This window comes from Cyclopterus lumpus, chromosome 10 (genome assembly GCF_009769545.1).
Source record: "Cyclopterus lumpus isolate fCycLum1 chromosome 10, fCycLum1.pri, whole genome shotgun sequence".
In the NCBI taxonomy this organism is placed as follows: Eukaryota; Metazoa; Chordata; class Actinopteri; order Perciformes; family Cyclopteridae; genus Cyclopterus; species Cyclopterus lumpus.
The window spans coordinates 3,584,118-3,605,803 of record NC_046975.1 but is presented as its reverse complement, the minus strand read 5'-3'; the positions used below and the strand labels follow the sequence as shown (position 1 = coordinate 3,605,803).

Genomic DNA, 21,686 nt, shown 5'->3' with positions numbered 1-21,686 from the left:
GGATTCGTTGGACCACCTTACCTTGACAGGACGACTCTGCCACCCGGTTACCTTCTACGCTAACGTTACTACTGTTGATTACTGGGATACAACGTATTCATGTCTGCTAGGGTTACCTGGGAGGGTAATAGGAATACTGTTTTTTTTTTTTTTATTGTTTTTGATGTGAATTATTTCTCCCCTGGTGTCACTCTGATCCCAGGAAGTTTAATCAGCCTGGTTTCCGTCGCCATCGATCTTGAGGACGTATTGATCTTGTCTGACTAATTAATGCAGTAACTGCAGTCAGCTCTGGTCTATAACCTCCGCCTGTCTGTGCGTTTCAAGGTCTGGCCTGTCTAATGGAAAGGGAAGATACCGAGGAATACCTGATGGCATCGTACTGCAGCCTCACCACAATCTCAACCAGGTGCCCAGCACACACACATGAAACGCACACACACACACACACACACTGCATTTTGTATTTGCTTTAACACCAGAGGGTGCAACATCCACACTGTTAGAGGGAGACGACCACAACCCCATCTCTTCATACTCTGTCTCCTAACTTTGTCCTGCAGATCCCTCGGATAGGTTCAGATGACACCTACCTGCTACCGGACCTCCTGCAGAAAACCTCCTCCTCCAGCAGTCCTACCCACAATGCACTGGGCCAGCAGCGGCGAACGCACGAGCGCAGCTACTCGCAGTTGCCCACGGCCCCCCGATCCCCGACACACCAGGAGCTGCATGTGAGTTCAGTAGTAGGAGTGTGTGTGTCGTCACGGAGACACAGTTATGTATTAAGTCAAATCTCTCAGTGGGGGGAATTAAAAGCAGGCTGTATAACCTAAATCTCAGCTGGTGTCAAGTGTGACTTGTTGCCTTAGCTTCATGTGTCCAGCAGAGGGAGGTAGTGGCCCAGTTTAGGTGCACAGGTACCACTTTCAGAACCAAGAGGGATTTGTAGTGATGGTGTTTAGAGAGTGGAATAAAATAAAGGGAAACGAGTTCGTAGTGATCGTCGATCATAAAACAGGATTTTGAGATATCGGGGTCTGAAGCCTCCTCCTATGAATCGCCACCTTAACGTGGTGGAGGAGTTTGAGTGGCTCAGTGATCCTGGGAGCTATGTTGTCCGGGGCATCAGCCCCTGGTAGGGTCTCCCAAGGCAAACAGGTCTCGGGGGAGAGCCCAGACTAAGAGCGGTTCAATAAACCCTGATGATAAGCAGCCCACGGACTGAAGCTACCTTGCCCGGACAGATAGCGGGGGAGTCGGCTAGAAAGACCTGGCAAGCCCAAACGTGTAGTGAGGGTGAACTGGGAACGTCTGGCAGAGGATCCTGTCCGGGAGGTCTTCAACTCCCACCTCCGGAAGAACTTCTCACAAATCCCGAGGGAGGCTGGGGACATGGAATCCGAGTGGACCTTGTTCAAAGCCTCTATTGTGGACGCGGCTGCTCGGGGCTGTGGCCGGAAGGTCATAGGTGCCTGTCGTGGCGGCAACCCGAGAACCCGGTGGTGGACACCGGGGGTGAGGGAAGCCGTCAAACTGAAGAAGGAGGCCTTTCGGGCCTGGCTGGCCCAGGGGTCTCCTGAAGCAGCTGACGGGTACCGGCGGGCCAGAAGGGCTGCAGCTGCGATGGTCGCGGAGGCTAAAACTCGGGCATGGGAGGAGTTCGGGGAGGTCATGGAGAAGGACTTTCGGTTGGCCTCAAGGAAGTTCTGGCAAACCATCCGACGGCTCAGGAAGGGAAAGCAGGGTCTACCCCAGGCTGTTCTCAGCAGGGGGGGGAACTGCTGACCCGGACTGGGGACATCGTCGGGCGGTGGAAAGAGCACTTTGAGGAACTCCTAAACCCGGCCAACATGTCCCCCGGAGAGGGGGCAGCGCCGGAAGATTTTGGGGTGGTTTCACCCATATCCCTGGCAGAGGTCGCTAAGGTAGTCAAAAAGCTCCTTGGTGGCAAGGCGCCAGGGGTGGATGAGATCCGCCCTGAGATGCTGAAAGTGCTGGACATCCTTTTCAGTGTCGCATGGGGGTCAGGAACAGTGCCCATGGACTGGCAGACCGGGGTGGTGGTTCCCATCTTCAAGAAGGGGGACCGGAGAGTGTGCTCGAAATATCGTGGTATCACACTGCTCAGCCTCCCGGGAAAAGCTTATGCCAGGGTGCTGGAGAGGAGGCTCCGACCGCTTGTCGAACCTCAGATTCAAGACGAACAGTGCGGATTCCGTCCCGGTCGTGGAACAGTGGACCAGCTCTTTACCCTCGCAAGATTACTGGAGGGGTCCTGGGAGTTTGCCCAACCAGTTTACATGTGCTTTGTAGACCTGGAGAAGGCTTTCGACCGGGTCCCTCGGGGGTTTTTGTGGGGGGTGCTGCGGGAGTATGGGGTGCCGGACCCGTTGGCACGGGCCATCCGGTCTCTGTACGCCTGCAGTAGGAGCTGTGTTCGTCTCCTCGGTAGTAAGTCAGACACGTTCCCGGTGGGTGTTGGCCTCCGCCAGGGCTGCCCTTTATCACCGGTCTTGTTCGTGACCTTCATGGACAGGATATCTAGGCGCAGCCAGGGGGCGGAGAGGATCCGGTTCGGGAGTCTCGGGATCGCCTCTCTGCTGTTTGCGGATGATGTGGTCCTGTTTGCCTCCTCGGACCGTGACCTCCAGCATTCACTGGGGCGTTTTGCAGCCGTGTGCGAAGCGGCAGGGATGAGAGTTAGCACCTCCAAATCTGAGGCCATGGTGCTCTGCCGGAAACCGGCGGGTTGCTCCCTCCAGGTGGGGGCAAACTGCCTACCCCAAGCGAAGGAGTTCAAGTATCTCGGGGTCTTGTTCACGGGTGAGGGTAAGGTGGATTGGGAGATCGACAGGCGGATCAGTGCGGCTGCAGCAGTAAAACAGGCGCTGTACCGGTCCGTCTTGGTGAAGAGGGAGCTGAGCAAAGCTCTCCATTTACTGGTCGGTCTACGTTCCAACCCTCACCTATGGTCACGAACTCTGGGTCGTGACCGAAAGAACGAGATCTCGGATACAAGCGGTCGAAATGAGCTTCCTCCGTAGGGTGGCCGGGCTCAGCCTTAGAGATAGGGTAAGGAGCTCGGACATCAGGGGGGAGCTTGGAGTCGAGTCGCTGCTCCTTCGTGTCCAAAGGAGTCAGCTGAGGTAGTTCGGGCATCTAGTCAGGATGCCTCCTGGACGCCTCCCATTAGAGGTTTTCCGGGCACGTCCAACTGGTAGGAGGCCCCGGGGAAGACCGAGGACACGCTGGAGGGATTATATCTCCCGGCTGGCCTTGGAACGCCTCGGGATCCCCCAGAATGAGCTGGAAAGTGTTGCGGGTGAGAGGGAGGCCTGGGTCGGCCTGCTGAACCTGCTGCCACCGCGACCCGACCCCGGATAAGCGGGTGATAATGGATGGATGGATGGGTCTAAAGCCAGAACCAAACAATACAAAATAAATGTTTAGAATTAACAGTTTTTCTTCCTTTTCTTCATGCACATTTTCAGGCCGTCAGCAGTCCCACCGGTAAAAACACCTCCTCCTCTTCGTCCTTCCTGTCATTCATCGATCCGAGACTGATCCCCATGTCGTCGCCACCTCAGAGCCCTGGCAAGTGTACACACACACACACACACACACACACACACACACAGTTCACATAGACTTACACATTTGAACTCTCGTATACAATGAGTACATTATTTCCCTCAACATCTAGTGCGCTGTGTTCTCTTAACGGCACCGTGCGTTGTTGACACTGGTGTCTCCGTCTCCACACAGTGGGCGGTAAAGGTGAGCAAATCAAGAGGGAAAACCACAGGAAGGGCTCTGTGGTGAACGTGAACCCAACTAACATTCGACCGCAGAGCGACACTCCGGAGATCCGCAAGTACAAGAAGAAGTTCAACACTGAGGTTCTCTGTGCTGGACTATGGGGTTTGTAGTTCTGTTTTGCTTGTTTGTTTTTTGTTCACTGTGTGTTTTCATTTGTTCTTCCAAGCCCACACACCTTATCGTGCTCTGGACAATGTCCTTGTCCTGACGGTGTGCAGACTGCATGTCCTGCTTTTTGACAGAGACAGTAGGTGGATGCATACATGGGGTTTCAGGGTGGTGTCCGCTGTGTCCTGCAGGTGTGAATCTGCTGGTGGGGACCGAGAACGGCCTGTGGCTGCTGGATCGAAGCGGTCAGGGGAAGGTCTACTCCCTCATCAGCAGACGCAGGTTTCAGCAGATGGACGTGCTGGAAGGACTCAACGTGCTCATCACTATTTCAGGTACTCGCGCTGCAGGTCCACGTATGCAAAGCACGCCGACGACGAACGCACTCGTGCAGCTCTTCATGTACAAGCTGCAGCTGCCGAAACACTTTGTTTGTGTCTGCGTGTCCGTAGGTAAGAAGAACAAGCTCCGCCTGTACTACCTGTCCTGGTTAAGGAATAAAATCCTCCACAACGACCCAGAGGTGGAGAAGAGACAGGGTTGGACCTCGGTAGGTGACCTGGAGGGCTGTGTACACTACAAAGTGGGTAAGTACACATTGCCAAGGCCACACTGAACAGTACGGTTAGATTTTGAAAAATGAACCACAAGCATTGTTTCATTAGACGTCTATGAGAGCCAGAGTCACGAGGTAACGACTTCTTCTTCTTCTTCTTCTTCTTCTTCTTCTCTCTTCTCTCTTCTCTCTTCTCTCTTCTCTCTTCTCTCTTCTTCTCTCTTCTCTCTTCTTCCTCCGTCTTGTTTCTTCAGTGCGTTACGACAAGATAAAGTTCCTCGTGATTGCGTTGAAGAGCGCTGTGGAGGTCTACGCCTGGGCCCCCAAACCCTACCACAAGTTCATGGCTTTTAAGGTTTGTGACATTGAAATCTAAATGGCAGCGAAATTAGCACACTAATATTCCACTATTGTCCCGAAATATGACAGTATTCAGAGTTTGATAATGTGTCATGTAAGCGGCATATTCTTGTGCGTATGATCAGAATTATGCCTCATTCTGAACGGAGCACCGATCCTGATCCAGCACATGGAGTTCCATGCACACTTGAACCCGCCCGGCTGCTCTCCTCGTGTTGGCAATACATTGTCTCCATTGTCTTCGTCTGTCCTCACCTCATCTTTGCACATCTAGGACAAAACATTGATTGACAAAAATGAATCTGGAAATGTAACAGGGTCATTATGTCAACATGCACATACACGAGGCAGCCATGGCGCATCCTGGATATGAGAGTCACGCACACACACACACACACACACACACACACACACACTCACTCAGTAGATCTGTGTCCCATTTCTTTTTGTCCTTGGTGGCCTGAGCTGTTTTTTTTTCTTGCACGTCGTTTAACCCTCTCCCCTCAGAAGAGGCCCAGAATACACCACCTTGTGATTCATTATGATGATCGGAATGTTTACATGCTCAGATCATCCTTACTAACGAGTGTGTGTGTTTCTACCCCAGTCATTCAGGTCCCTGCCTCAGAAACCACTGTCCGTTGACCTGACGGTGGAGGAAGGTCAGAGGTTAAAGGTCATCTACGGCTCCTTGTCCGGCTTCCACGCCATCGATGTGGACTCTGGAACACCGTACGACCTCTACCTGCCCACGCATGTGAGAGTCTGCTCAGTGTTTTCAGGATACGTTTTCAGGGTTATTAGTTAAAAAGGTCATAATTAGTATGCAAGTGCTTTTTATGTTTATTTATTTGAGTGTTTCACTCACAAACAGAGAGAAACATCCAATTGAAGTGTCGCAGGACCATTATGGGGTTTCACTAGTGAAGCAGGAGTGAGTCCTGAAACATGTTAATCATTGATACATTGTCTTAAAGTCAATGGGTTGTTGGTTAGATGCCTGAAATAAGGTGTAACACGAGCTCAACTGATTCTTACAGTTTTGTTCTGCAATATAAAATATGTCACTATTTACATTTTGAAACTTTTACGTCTTAAAAAAGGCGGTTTAAAAAAAAAAAAAAAAAAAAAGGGAACCAGTGCGATTCTAAAGTGTCATCCCAGCAGCACCAGCAGCATAACAGAAAGTGTGTCACCAAAACATATGGGCCACCTCACTGTATCAGTCTCTCTCACCTGTGACTCATAGACACACACATACTCAGACAGGCAGAGGAAAAGAGATGGAGAGAACCTCCTTATCATTCGCCTCTCACAGATACAGTATGATTTCTTTCTCTCTCACTTGCCTCTCTGGGCCTCCACAGAAAAAGCCCATTGCGATGGTGTATATTTTCATGAAAATACTGGATCCTGTGACATTAGGTGTTCCTACATCAGTAGAGTGAGGAGACCTCTGAGATGGTACATGACACAGATCGTATTCTCACTGCAGCCGGAGTGCTCTTACGATACTCGACTGTAACGATGTCTCTATGTCTCTATTCAACCACACCGCCTCGCTCCTCTCCCTCTCTCAGGGGCACTTCTCCTCCACCCTCTATTCCTCCCACTCGCAGTCTCCAGGCGTCAGTCATTGCGCTCCTGTTTTCATCTCTCCCACTCATCCTATAGCTCTCAAACACTTCTGTCTGTCTGTCTGTGTGTGGGCAGGTAGAGCTGACTGACGGCAGAATGTAGTGACTCATGTTCATATTTCCATTCAGTTTTAAAGCATAGAGATTGCTCCGGGGAAGCCTGGGTTAAAAGAGGCTTTCTGCTCCCCTGTATATTGTTGATGGTTGGTTGGTTTAGGACGACTGACTGTGTAATCCAGAGAATGATGAAACACCATCTTTCCAGAGACCACCACATAAGACCTAACAATAACACAAAGACGTGATCTGGTTAATTTGTTCATTCATTCAAAGATTATTAGCCAAACTACTGTCACGGCTCACGGCATGGCAACAATTGGCCTGTTGGTGGATTCAATTCAATTCAATTTCAATTCAGTTTATTTTGTATAGCCCAATATCACAAATTACAAATTTGCCTCAGAGGGCTTTACAATCTGTACACATATGACATCCCTGACCTTTGACCTCACATCGAATCAGGAAAAACTTTCACAGGGAAAAAAGTGAAGAACCCTTCAGGAGAGCAACAGAGGAGGATCCCTCTCCCCGGATGGACAGAAGCAATAGATGTCATGTGTACAGATGAACAGAGTTACAAAGTTACTTAAACACATTACATGATCAGTTGATCAGTTGGTCGGTCAGTCCACCGCGGACTGGAGGTCCAGATTAGAATGACTCCTCAACTTTTCCTTTCACGCCGCCATCGAGTCAATGCTTTTATTTGGATCATGATTAAATACCAGAAAAGCGAATGACGTCATCATCACTGTGTCTTAAGTGCTAACGCTGGAGCAGAGTCCCGGCTGACAGCTAGAAGCATACATAAAGTTCAGAGTTTTGAAACGTTGGCATGCAGCAGCCTAAAATGAATTGTAGAGGTAATACTCGTATGAGGTTTTTCATCCATCATCATAGCTTCAGTATCTATAGCAGAGACGCGCGGTCTGTAATTACAATATGACGTACTTCAGTACGTTTTCTACATTTCTAGAGTCTCCATTATTCATAAATAATAAGCCAGTTCCCGAATACTTGGTGGCTAAACGGCGTCGGGATACATGTTAAGACTTGTGAAACGTTCTTCTTGGATTCCAACTTCCTCGAGGCTTCTGGTTTTTTGGGAGTCTGTGAAGCGTTTCTCCATCTCCGCTTCCGAAAAGAGAGGTTTGTGCAGAGATGAATTTGTTTCTTTAAAAGTGAACAAATCGCCTACTGCCTGTGCAATTAGCGATGGATTCATCGGTATGTGGGCAAGTAAATCTAGCTGTAGCCGCCGGTGAGTCACATTGTTACACATCTGATTAAATATGTTTAGTTTTTTTAACTAGAAAGGTTCAAGGTTTTTGACTTATGAGTATTTTGCCCATTTCCTCCTGCAGCGTGGAGAGTAACCAGCAGCGTGGCTGTTCTTTGCTTCCTCGGTTCATATACTGTCTGCGCGCTGCATGGTGCTGAGTGGGTGGTGCAGCAGGGAACAGGGTTTAATGGTTTATTTAAATATGAAGCCTCGACTTTCAGTCATTTCATGATCATGTGGCGATGAAGCCACGGCTCTATTTTGGATCTCCATCGTCCAAGAAACCTGGTGACTTTTGTGACTTTCTTTTGTGAAATACATGGATCAAAATGTAAAAATTTCTTCCCATTATCTTCGACATGTGTTCCTTATCTCCAACAACCAGTCATTTCTGCCGGAATTTTACTGCCTTTTCTGTCTCTCATTCATGTCCTCACCACCTCTCTCTTGCCCATCTCCACACACACACACACACACACACACATTTCCCCAGCCACCTGTAACATGTGCTACATTCCCTACGCAAAGGGAGTTGGATCATGGTGAGGTAGAGAGACTGACATACGAAAAATAAAAGAAAGATCCAAAAATAAATCCCCCGCTGTACTCCTACTCTCGCCATCATTAACTGAGTGTGTCCTGACCTCTTTTTCTTCTCTTTTTTTTCCTCTCACTTCTTCTCTGGTATATTAAGCCAGTGTGCATGCAGCTCCATTCTACACCGGTGCCTTAAACTGCTGCTGTTTGACATATCATATTCAGCTCTCCGGCATCGCTTCTTCTCCTTTGCTCTCTTTCTTACGCACGCACACACACACACAGACACACACTCCGAGTGCTTTTGAACCCACTCACTTACACCAAGACAACTTCATACTGTAGTTCACTTTATGTGAGCACTCTTGAGGACACTTCACACCTCCTTCGTAGCTGTATATCCGTACTCACACGCTTTCTCTTCTTATGCGCGCATCTTTACACACACACACACACACACACCCCCCTGCATCAACAGGATTCACTCACAACTCAGATTTCTATTTCCTAATCGCTGCTAAAAGCAATTCACCTACTCAACAGCTCGATGCAACACTCACCCACTTGAAGAAACACACACAGACACACATGTTCCGCGGTCGCCTGTGAACTATGTAACAATGCTGATTCCAAGGCAGAGGATTAAGATCGCGTTGCGTCTGTGGATGCCTGTTCTGATGCTCAGGATTGTGGTGGCTCACACTCTGGTACAGTATGAACCACGCTCACGTAAACTATATTTATCCTTTATGTAACGGAACCAAACACTATCATTTTTACTGCTGCAGAACCCCCCTGTTTGTTTCAGTGTTAGATTATTATGAACTGGTTAGATACTGGTTAGATACATGTTTGTGAACTGGTTAGATACATGTTTGTGTAATGGTTAGATACATGTTTGTCTAATGGTTAGATACATGTTTGAACTAGTTAGATACATGTTTGTGAACTGGTTAGATACATGTTTGTGTAATGGTTAGATACATGTTTGTGAACTGGTTAGATACATGTTTGTGAACTGGTTAGATACATGTTTGTGTAATGGTTAGATACATGTTTGTCTAATGGTTAGATACATGTTTGTGAACTGGTTAGATACATGTTTGTGAACTGGTTAGATACATGTTTGTGTAATGGTTAGATACATGTTTGTGTAATGGTTAGATACATGTTTGTGAACTGGTTAGATACATGTTTGTGAACTGGTTAGATACATGTTTGTGAACTGGTTAGATACATGTTTGTCTAATGGTTAGATACATGTTTGTGAACTGGTTAGATACATGTTTGTGAACTGGTTAGATACATGTTTGTCTAATGGTTAGATACATGTTTGTGAACTGGTTAGATACATGTTTGTGTAATGGTTAGATACATGTTTGTGTAATGGTTAGATACATGTTTGTCTAATGGTTAGATACATGTTTGTGTAATGGTTAGATACATGTTTGTGAACTGGTTAGATACATGTTTGTGAACTGGTTAGATACATGTTTGTGAACTGGTTAGATACATGTTTGTCTAATGGTTAGATACATGTTTGTGAACTGGTTAGATACATGTTTGTCTAATGGTTAGATACATGTTTGTGAACTGGTTAGATACATGTTTGTGAACTGGTTAGATACATGTTTGTGTAATGGTTAGATACATGTTTGTGTAATGGTTAGATACATGTTTGTGTAATGGTTAGATACATGTTTGTCTAATGGTTAGATACATGTTTGTGAACTGGTTAGATACATGTTTGTCTAATGGTTAGATACATGTTTGTCTAATGGTTAGATACATGTTTGTGTAATGGTTAGATACATGTTTGTCTAATGGTTAGATACATGTTTGTCTAATGGTTAGATACATGTTTGTCTAATGGTTAGATACATGTTTGTGAACTGGTTAGATACATGTTTGAACTAGTTGGATACATGTTTGTCTAATGGTTAGATACATGTTTGTGTAATGGTTAGATACATGTTTGTGTAATGGTTAGATACATGTTTGTCTAATGGTTAGATACATGTTTGTGTAATGGTTAGATACATGTTTGTCTAATGGTTAGATACATGTTTGAACTAGTTGGATACATGTTTGTCTAATGGTTAGATACATGTTTGTGTAATGGTTAGATACATGTTTGTCTAATGGTTAGATACATGTTTGTGAACTGGTTAGATACATGTTTGTCTAATGGTTAGATACATGTTTGTGAACTAGTTAGATACATGTTTGTCTAATGGTTAGATACATGTTTGAACTGGTTAGATACATGTTTGAACTGGTTAGATACATGTTTGTGAACTGGTTAGATACATGTTTGTGTAATGGTTAGATACATGTTTGTGAACTAGTTAGATACATGTTTGTCTAATGGTTAGATACATGTTTGAACTGGTTAGATACATGTTTGAACTGGTTAGATACATGTTTGTGAACTGGTTAGATACATGTTTATGAACTGGTTAGATACATGTTTGTGAATGGTTAGATACATGTTTGTGAATGGTTAGATACATGTTTGTGAATGGTTAGATACATGTTTGTGTAATGGTTAGATACATGTTTGTGAACTGGTTAGATACATGTTTGTGTAATGGTTAGATACATGTTTGTCTAATGGTTAGATACATGTTTGTCTAATGGTTAGATACATGTTTGTCTAATGGTTAGATACATGTTTGTGTAATGGTTAGATACATGTTTGTCTAATGGTTAGATACATGTTTGTGAACTGGTTAGATACATGTTTGTGAACTGGTTAGATACATGTTTGAACTAGTTAGATACATGTTTGTGTAATGGTTAGATACATGTTTGTGAACTGGTTAGATACATGTTTGTGAACTGGTTAGATACATGTTTGAACTAGTTAGATACATGTTTGTGTAATGGTTAGATACATGTTTGTGAACTGGTTAGATACATGTTTGTGAACTGGTTAGATACATGTTTGAACTAGTTAGATACATGTTTGTGTAATGGTTAGATACATGTTTGCACTAGTTAGATACATGTTTGTCTAATGGTTAGATACATGTTTGTGTAATGGTTAGATACATGTTTGCACTAGTTAGATACATGTTTGTCTAATGGTTAGATACATGTTTGTGAACTGGTTAGATACATGTTTGCACTAGTTAGATACATGTTTGTCTAATGGTTAGATACATGTTTGTGAACTGGTTAGATACATGTTTGTCTAATGGTTAGATACATGTTTGTCTAATGGTTAGATACATGTTTGTCTAATGGTCAGATACATGTTTGTGTAATGGTTAGATACATGTTTGTCTAATGGTTAGATACATGTTTGTGAACTGGTTAGATACATGTTTGTGAACTGGTTAGATACATGTTTGTGAACTGGTTAGATACATGTTTGAACTAGTTAGATACATGTTTGTGTAATGGTTAGATACATGTTTGTGAACTGGTTAGATACATGTTTGTGAACTGGTTAGATACATGTTTGTGTAATCGTTAGATACATGTTTGTGAACTGGTTAGATACATGTTTGTGAACTGGTTAGATACATGTTTGTGAATGGTTAGATACATGTTTGTGAATGGTTAGATACATGTTTGTGTAATGGTTAGATACATGTTTGTGAACTGGTTAGATACATGTTTGTGTAATGGTTAGATACATGTTTGTCTAATGGTTAGATACATGTTTGTCTAATGGTTAGATACATGTTTGTCTAATGGTTAGATACATGTTTGTGTAATGGTTAGATACATGTTTGTCTAATGGTTAGATACATGTTTGTGAACTGGTTAGATACATGTTTGTGAACTGGTTAGATACATGTTTGTGAACTGGTTAGATACATGTTTGTGTAATGGTTAGATACATGTTTGTCTAATGGTTAGATACATGTTTGTGAACTGGTTAGATACATGTTTGTGAACTGGTTAGATACATGTTTGTGTAATGGTTAGATACATGTTTGTGTAATGGTTAGATACATGTTTGTGAACTGGTTAGATACATGTTTGTGAACTGGTTAGATACATGTTTGTGAACTGGTTAGATACATGTTTGTCTAATGGTTAGATACATGTTTGTGAACTGGTTAGATACATGTTTGTGAACTGGTTAGATACATGTTTGTCTAATGGTTAGATACATGTTTGTGAACTGGTTAGATACATGTTTGTGTAATGGTTAGATACATGTTTGTGTAATGGTTAGATACATGTTTGTCTAATGGTTAGATACATGTTTGTGTAATGGTTAGATACATGTTTGTGAACTGGTTAGATACATGTTTGTGAACTGGTTAGATACATGTTTGTGAACTGGTTAGATACATGTTTGTCTAATGGTTAGATACATGTTTGTGAACTGGTTAGATACATGTTTGTCTAATGGTTAGATACATGTTTGTGAACTGGTTAGATACATGTTTGTCTAATGGTTAGATACATGTTTGTGAACTGGTTAGATACATGTTTGTGAACTGGTTAGATACATGTTTGTGTAATGGTTGGATACATGTTTGTGTAATGGTTAGATACATGTTTGTGTAATGGTTAGATACATGTTTGTGTAATGGTTAGATACATGTTTGTCTAATGGTTAGATACATGTTTGTGTAATGGTTAGATACATGTTTGTCTAATGGTTAGATACATGTTTGTCTAATGGTTAGATACATGTTTGTCTAATGGTTAGATACATGTTTGTGAACTGGTTAGATACATGTTTGAACTAGTTGGATACATGTTTGTCTAATGGTTAGATACATGTTTGTGTAATGGTTAGATACATGTTTGTGTAATGGTTAGATACATGTTTGTCTAATGGTTAGATACATGTTTGTGTAATGGTTAGATACATGTTTGTCTAATGGTTAGATACATGTTTGAACTAGTTGGATACATGTTTGTCTAATGGTTAGATACATGTTTGTGTAATGGTTAGATACATGTTTGTCTAATGGTTAGATACATGTTTGTGAACTGGTTAGATACATGTTTGTCTAATGGTTAGATACATGTTTGTGAACTAGTTAGATACATGTTTGTCTAATGGTTAGATACATGTTTGAACTGGTTAGATACATGTTTGAACTGGTTAGATACATGTTTGTGAACTGGTTAGATACATGTTTGTGTAATGGTTAGATACATGTTTGTGAACTAGTTAGATACATGTTTGTCTAATGGTTAGATACATGTTTGAACTGGTTAGATACATGTTTGAACTGGTTAGATACATGTTTGTGAACTGGTTAGATACATGTTTATGAACTGGTTAGATACATGTTTGTGAATGGTTAGATACATGTTTGTGAATGGTTAGATACATGTTTGTGAATGGTTAGATACATGTTTGTGTAATGGTTAGATACATGTTTGTGAACTGGTTAGATACATGTTTGTGTAATGGTTAGATACATGTTTGTCTAATGGTTAGATACATGTTTGTCTAATGGTTAGATACATGTTTGTCTAATGGTTAGATACATGTTTGTGTAATGGTTAGATACATGTTTGTCTAATGGTTAGATACATGTTTGTGAACTGGTTAGATACATGTTTGTGAACTGGTTAGATACATGTTTGAACTAGTTAGATACATGTTTGTGTAATGGTTAGATACATGTTTGTGAACTGGTTAGATACATGTTTGTGAACTGGTTAGATACATGTTTGAACTAGTTAGATACATGTTTGTGTAATGGTTAGATACATGTTTGTGAACTGGTTAGATACATGTTTGTGAACTGGTTAGATACATGTTTGAACTAGTTAGATACATGTTTGTGTAATGGTTAGATACATGTTTGCACTAGTTAGATACATGTTTGTCTAATGGTTAGATACATGTTTGTGTAATGGTTAGATACATGTTTGCACTAGTTAGATACATGTTTGTCTAATGGTTAGATACATGTTTGTGAACTGGTTAGATACATGTTTGCACTAGTTAGATACATGTTTGTCTAATGGTTAGATACATGTTTGTGAACTGGTTAGATACATGTTTGTCTAATGGTTAGATACATGTTTGTCTAATGGTTAGATACATGTTTGTCTAATGGTCAGATACATGTTTGTGTAATGGTTAGATACATGTTTGTCTAATGGTTAGATACATGTTTGTGAACTGGTTAGATACATGTTTGTGAACTGGTTAGATACATGTTTGTGAACTGGTTAGATACATGTTTGAACTAGTTAGATACATGTTTGTGTAATGGTTAGATACATGTTTGTGTAATGGTTAGATACATGTTTGTGAACTGGTTAGATACATGTTTGTGAACTGGTTAGATACATGTTTGTGTAATCGTTAGATACATGTTTGTGAACTGGTTAGATACATGTTTGTGAACTGGTTAGATACACGTTTGTCTAATGGTTAGATACATGTTTGTGTAATCGTTAGATACATGTTTGTGAACTGGTTAGATACATTTTCGTGAACTGGTTAGATACATGTTTGTGAACTGGTTAGATACATGTTTGTGTAATCGTTAGATACATGTTTGTGAACTGGTTAGATACATTTTCGTGAACTGGTTGCTGGATTAAATCTTAGATGAGTGTTGCCAATCTATTATACTGTCAAGTATTTCCTAATAAAAAACTAGCAGTCGGAAAGAGTCACCTCCTGCAGAATACCATTAAATTTCATATATATTCATATTCATAAGTAACCTTTGGGTCAGATACGTAATTTTAGTTCTTATTAAATCTCATCTTTGTTCAGGAGAACCACACATCACCCTCTTGTCTTTCTACTCAGAACATTGTATCTCGTTGTATTTCAGGAAAATCCAGTCTGTCCCTTTCTGAAATGTGTTATATTTCTTTTCTTAAAGGTACGAAATATGTACTTGTGTTAATGGCTTTGTATTGCCAATGTGTGAACAGATTATAACGTAACTTAAAAACAGCAACATTCCCCACAACAGCCTGTAGAGTGCCTTAAGGCTCTTCAGCCGCCTTATAGTACCAACAGTGTGTCGCTAGCATAGCAAAATCCTGTCTGGAGTGTATTACATCATTCATTCATCCAGACTCCTGGGGCTAGCCTGACTTCATCAGCTAACGTTGTGAAGAACCAGCAGCCTAGCTGAGTTACAGCTAGCTGGCTAACCTTTAGTGGATACGTTTTTTAATGGCTAACTTGCCAAATCACTTCAACAGCTAACTTATTCTATTGAACTAATTTCTGTTTTATGACAAATGATATTCATTTTAGCCAACATTATAAGATGTAAAGGTTCAAAGCAAAAGTATATAACTAATAATTGATTACTAGCCAAGAGCGATGGAAGGCAGGGTCAACTAACTAGCTGAATCTCACCTAAGCTAAGGTTAGCCAGCTAGCTGTAACTTAGCTAGTCAGCGTGGATCTTGAGTTGGCTCCTTCATAACGTAAGATAAACTAATTTGCTAAAAATATGACATTATTTTAGTGTAACATCGCGTCAGTGTTTCGGCCGATGCCCAGGATGCTTGCTGGAGCCAATGGAGTGCAAGTGCAACAGGATGCTGCAATTCACTGAACAGCCACCAATGTCATTAATAACCAGATCTTACACTTGCTGTTATTCTGATCATTTTCTATATTGTTGTTTTCGTAACTTTAGAAGGATGTCATGACTGACCTAAGAATTGAATCCTTTTTGCTTCTGCAAATGAAATAATTATACTAATTTGTGTATGATAAACAGTAGAGAGATTGAGAGTTTGAAGAAGTGTCTAAACATCGAAGCACACTAAACTGTTTGGGTTTGCACTCATTTGATTGCTTTCTTTAATGCTTTGGTTTAAAATAGTGTTGATTGTGTGCGCTTGTTTTCTAGATCCAGGGTTCTATTCGGCCCCATGCCATCATCATTTTGCCAAACAGCGCTGGAACAGAGGTGCTGGTTTGCTACGAGGACGAGGGCGTCTACATCGACACCTACGGCCGCATCACCAAGGACACGGTGCTGCAGTGGGGGGAGATGCCCGCCTCGGTCGGTGAGTGTCCGTCATCGTTGTGACTTACTGATTCTAGATCAGCAGCTGCCCCGGGCGCTGATAACCCACCCTGAACTGACAGATTTTGGGACACGGTGGGCTAAAAAATACGATGGTATTGATTCTCTGTCTGTGTGTGTGTCTCTCCAGCCTACCTTCAGTCTAACCAGGTGATGGGTTGGGGAGAAAAGGCCATAGAGCTGAGGTCGGCCAACACAGGGAACCTGGAGGGAGTTTTTATGCACAAAAAGGCACAGAAACTCAAGTTCCTGTGTGAAAGGAATGACAAGGTAGGAGTTCAAGTCTTCTAAGACTTGCTCTTAAAGATCTGTCTAAATGCACAGTGAGTTGTATCAATAAAAACAACGCGTAACATAATCCCTAAACCTGCCGCTCTCTTTGGTTGCAGGTCTTCTTTGCTTCTGTGCAGTCAGGAGGCAGCAGTCAGATTTACTTCATGACGCTCGGGCAGAACTCACTGTTCAACTGGTAACGACTGGACCTGTTACTCTGGGATCAACCGCTGGGGTCTGCCCTCATTATTCTGGAGGTTTTCTGGCGGTGCCTTTTTTTTTTTATTTGCGCCGTCTGACGCTCACCTCCGTGGAAACTGGACCCCAAAACAAAGATCAACGAAATAATTCCTGGATCCACAGCTGAGTTGATCACAAACTCCAGCTTGACTCCATCACCATATTCTTGAGTACTGCAGCGACACAACCACCTGAACCCTGAAGCTCTCTGCCGTCTCACCCATCCACAAAAGAAAAGAGCTAATAGGTACAACTTGCAGTGTCAGCATGCATAACGTGAAAAGCACACAGAGGAGCGTTGTCATGCACCATCTCCATAGTTACCCCGGAGTCTTTGCCAGGAGGGTTCATGCATGCAAAACTGGCACCAGCGTCCTGCTTCATCCAAATCTACCTGGAAACAAAAATAAAAAACAGATTCAGATGACTGCGTGGCTATTTTGAATGAACCCCAGTGAGCATCTGGACTCGAGCTCCCGTCGCTCCGACTCATCTGTGAGCGCGCCATTCAGTTTTCTTCTACATTCATCTCTCCCGGATCAGAACCCCCCCTTTTTTCTTTTCTTTTCTCTAAAGTAAACCCGTTGCTCAGCCGCTCAGTTACATATTTGCTTGAACAAGGCCTGACTGGTGTATTGCTGGATCAACTGAAACATGTGATGACGTCTCGGGGTGATTGTTCTCCCAGTACAGACCAGCAGACCGGAGGAGTGATGTGTCCTTCCTCCAGCTGTATGTCTGGTTTGTGTTCAAAGTGGAACCAGAAGTCCTTCATTCATTCCAAGGACATCAGCTGGACGTTTCCAGGACTGGGTCGGGACCTCAATGTGGACCAAGTAGGACAACCACTCCACGTCATTCCGCACATCGTCGTGACTGCTTGCCATCGCTTCCCTAATGATTCTTTAATCGGCTTCCATATCCACCCGTGTCTGCCATACCTCAGCAGTGTTATTTATGAAGGCTTTCCATCGTGTTTCTTCTTCACTAGTACCAGCAGACATCAAGGACCCAACAGTCAGTAACCGTACTGAATCCTTATTATTAGACAGCATTATGATACGCACTATCAAAGTATTATTGAGAGAAGAGTTCCCTTTTTTCTTGACTGAGATTCAGTCAGTTATGTTCAACTGGATCCATCGCTGTCATTATACCGTCCATGTGAGCAAAATAAGGCAAAATGTCATAATTCAATAACTTTCGGCTGTTCATTATGTCATTGCTTGTTATGACCTGGAGGTCCACTTCCCTCTGTGTTGAGCCTGCAATCAGCTGCCAGTAAATGATATCTTGGGATACTTGCTGCATTCCACAGTTTGCATTAAAAATTATTTGAGTAGATGTTCTTGTAACATAATCCTAATTCAGTCCGTCACCGGTCCCAGTTTGAGCGTTCTCTCCACCATGTCATTTTAGTTTGTATTCAGTAGAGATACAAACAGCTCCACCGTAACAGGCTCAGAATTATCTTCTGCATCTATTTTGTACAGCTGAGGATGTCTATATTCTTGTAAGATGCACTGTTTTCCAAATATTTTACAATGGACAAGCCATTTTTATGTATGTACAGGATTATGATCAGGCTTATGAATGTGAAACTCCATCCATCCCAGAACAGAGGTCCAAAAAGGTTGTGAACATGAACATGAGCTACTGATGGTGCACTTGAAGATCAGGTCATGATTCATATGAATTTCTGTCAGGCTCTTTGCACTCTGGCCACCTTGTACATGTTTTCTGTAACTTATCCTCCTTTTGAAATGACTCTTTTTGTTCTTCTTGTTTTAGAGTGGAAACATTTAAAGCCATTCTGTAGTCAGTATTGGAGATGGAACTGATTTTACACTACCCGAGACGGGACTCACACACTTAGTTGTTTATTCTAGATGTGATGAGACGCCGTGATCTGGGCTTTGATGTCTTGGCTCCCTTGAATCCAACCGTGTAACAAATTACAACTGACAAGTTCAATGTATATAGTATTATTATACACTGTACAAAAGATGCCAACTCGAGCGACACATGGAACATACAGGAACGATGGGTCTTGCTACATCACGATGAAGATATATGCAATTTAATGTCGCTAGTGTTCATATATTTAATAGCTTATGCTTTGTATGCATTAGAGAGGGCTGCCGTGAAGAAACAATGCGTTTTACCTTCAAATGTGAATTAGCAACTTTTAATGTCCATTTTACTGTGTTATCCATCCGATTTCCTTATGTTTTATGTCACATTATCCTCATATTTTGTATTTACTCTTGAATGTTTTTATATTCAGTGATACTTTGAGTTTTTACTACGGCCTTGATATAAATATTGCAGCTGGTTCTGTGAGAATGTTTTAAACTGGAAAATGAGCTTCCTGACGATGGCTGTCGCGTTGCTACGTTGTTACCGAATGTCAGTGTTAGTGTATGGTGGGAAAGTGAGACCCCAGAGCGGATAGATAGTTACCGTGGCGACAGTGCATGGAGGAGGGCAGACTAATCTTAACAGGCTAACGGACCTAAAGTTGCTAGCTAACAAGGGCTAAACATTTCAGAACCACGCGAGCTAGCTTAAATTCACGCTAACTTTGCTAGCTAACGTGGCTAAGGTAGCAGACCGGTTTGACTAGCAGCAACAAAATACTTTCTCCCACGCAGTTGCTAAGCTAACATTTGACACCGCTGTATTTCAAACACTGTAATTCAAGATATATCAAATGGTAAAATAATTTTTCAGAACACTGATTTCAAACCTATTTTGGATCTATCCCTTTATGCAGCTGATAGCAACTGACGTTCAATGGGATTCAAATACATATTTAGCATGTCACTTCATCCCAAGACCCTGGCCGGGATGGTCCAGATGGGACCGGAGACTAAAACTAGCACAGTGGTTCCACTCCACATTTACACAGACAATGTACAGTACCCACCCACAGTAGCTAGCCTGTATGTGCTGCACTCCACGACCCAACACGCCCTCTGTCAGCGGTCTGGTGGTCACCAGGCCGTGTTGGCACAAAGCAGTCCTTCCATCAGTAATGTAAATGTTTGAGCACCGTTGGTTATGCAGTTATATTGCCACGACCAAACAAATGTATGAATTCAGTCTTGTTAACGTGTGAATTGTGAAAAACTGTTTGCTGTCCCATTTAGCTGAGAAGAAGGTCACATTGTTGGATTAGTATGTTTACGTTCTCCACGTTGTTTCACATCCACGCCCTCACTCTGAATGTGGCGGCTATCCGCTCATCGGCAACGCTTCGCCGCTGCGTTCTTCATCCTGCTTTCACAAGGCGACATAAAGATGGTTCTGCAGAGCCGGCGTCCCAACGATGCAGCGCTGCATGTGGGTGATCTGAAGCTGCAGCTCGGATACACAATGAGGACGTTTACCTGCACTTTGCTCCCTCTGTGCTGAACAACTGGGCCTCGCTGTGCTAACGACACAGAGAGATCAGAGTCCGCCTACAGCGTCCACCGGTTAACGAAGGGTTCTGTTTCAGGCCCGCGGTGACTCACACCTCCAACTCTTTTTGCCAACACGTCTTTCATTCCCTCTGCGCCTTGTGCCTCTCTCTCTCGCTCTCTCTCTCTCCTCGTTTCTTGCATCTTTGACCGTTCCACTGCTCTTTGTCCTCACGTCTCTCTCTATACCGTCTCTCTTCCTCCGGTGGAAAGGCTCCAGAGACCTGAGTATTCTAAAGGGATCAAGGGGTGTGTCCATGTGCTTATTAATTAGTGGAGGAATGCGTTATCTTCTGCTTTCGAAAGATGGTTTTGCGCTACTGCTGTCATTTCTTTTGTCAGCCCGAGTACGAGCAGAAGTCTGGATGAACCGCAGCTCAGAAGACGGGGGCGAGTGTTTGCGTGGGTTCGGGAGTGATGTCTGCAGGGGGAGGAGGGACAGAGTTAGGAGGCTTGAGTCAAGTGTCGGTTCACAGAAGGAACACGGAGGTTGCTTTGAATATTTGTCTTTCGAGTAAAGAACACAGTGAGTGGGAGGAGGGGTGAAGCCATTCATTTAACCTGCCAACAGGTGGGCCTGCGTTCCACCACGGGGCGCCAGACTGCACGTGTGCAATGAGGATTCATAGATGATGAAGAGGAGGCGAGGATGTGAGGGAGCTTTAGAGTACTGTCGGTGTACAGTTACCCGACCCGGAGGAGTGCTTGCAGTATGAAGTTTTTAAGCCATTCGACACACACCCAGTGTTGTTATAAGTTGTACATTCTAAAGACACCAAATACTATATAGATACATAAATATATTGAAGAGTTTATATTCCCTTTGACCCTTTTGTTTAACTCCCATACTTTGTTTAATTCTGTGCCACTGGACCTTTTGTGTACTGTACATTCCTGCTTTGAGATGAGAGACGCTGAGACAACAATAAATATGATAAGCGCTGTGTTGTTGTGGTTTATTTTGTGTTTATTGCGTTCAAGATTGTATTGACTATTTTAATTTTTTTTTCAATTTATTTCAATTTTCAGAAACCTCCAGTTATTTACAAACTGCACATCATACAACTTTCCTCTTGGCTTCAATAATGATCCCAACGGATTTAAATGTAGTGAATTGTAGTTTAGTGTTACTTTGGTCAGAGCAGGCCGTCCAGCGGAGGGTCACACTTTCCATCCACAAGTCATTTGGGACCCAACAGCCGAACAGCGAGCCACTTGTACATTAGAGTTCTGCAAGTGCAAATCAACATCACATGACTCATTCATATGTCCATATCCATTGCGTTGCATTGAGAAGTTAGTTAGGCCTACTGTGTGCCCCTTTGCCTCCGGACAGCAGCACATGGC

The 21,686-nt window shown here is 43.0% G+C and overlaps 1 protein-coding gene across 5 annotated transcripts in view; it reads left to right on the top strand.

Annotated features, from left to right (window-relative positions):
* si:zfos-2326c3.2 (mitogen-activated protein kinase kinase kinase kinase 4) overlaps positions 1-21,283 on the top strand; it is a 57,056-nt gene extending 35,773 nt beyond the window's left edge. For 4 of the 5 annotated variants that reach the window (XM_034542847.1, XM_034542844.1, XM_034542843.1 and 1 more), the window contains 11 exons: positions 328-409; positions 564-734; positions 3,495-3,597; positions 3,769-3,924; positions 4,122-4,265; positions 4,383-4,517; positions 4,741-4,841; positions 5,454-5,603; positions 16,183-16,342; positions 16,493-16,632; positions 16,752-21,283. In XM_034542847.1, the coding sequence (XP_034398738.1) occupies positions 328-409; positions 564-734; positions 3,495-3,597; positions 3,769-3,924; positions 4,122-4,265; positions 4,383-4,517; positions 4,741-4,841; positions 5,454-5,603; positions 16,183-16,342; positions 16,493-16,632; positions 16,752-16,835 (1,426 nt within the window). In that variant the 3' untranslated portion in view covers positions 16,836-21,283. The remainder of the gene's footprint in view (positions 1-327; positions 410-563; positions 735-3,494; positions 3,598-3,768; positions 3,925-4,121; positions 4,266-4,382; positions 4,518-4,740; positions 4,842-5,453; positions 5,604-16,182; positions 16,343-16,492; positions 16,633-16,751) is intronic. The other variant, XM_034542846.1, reaches the window with a different exon arrangement.
* Positions 21,284-21,686: the final 403 nt, after the last annotated feature.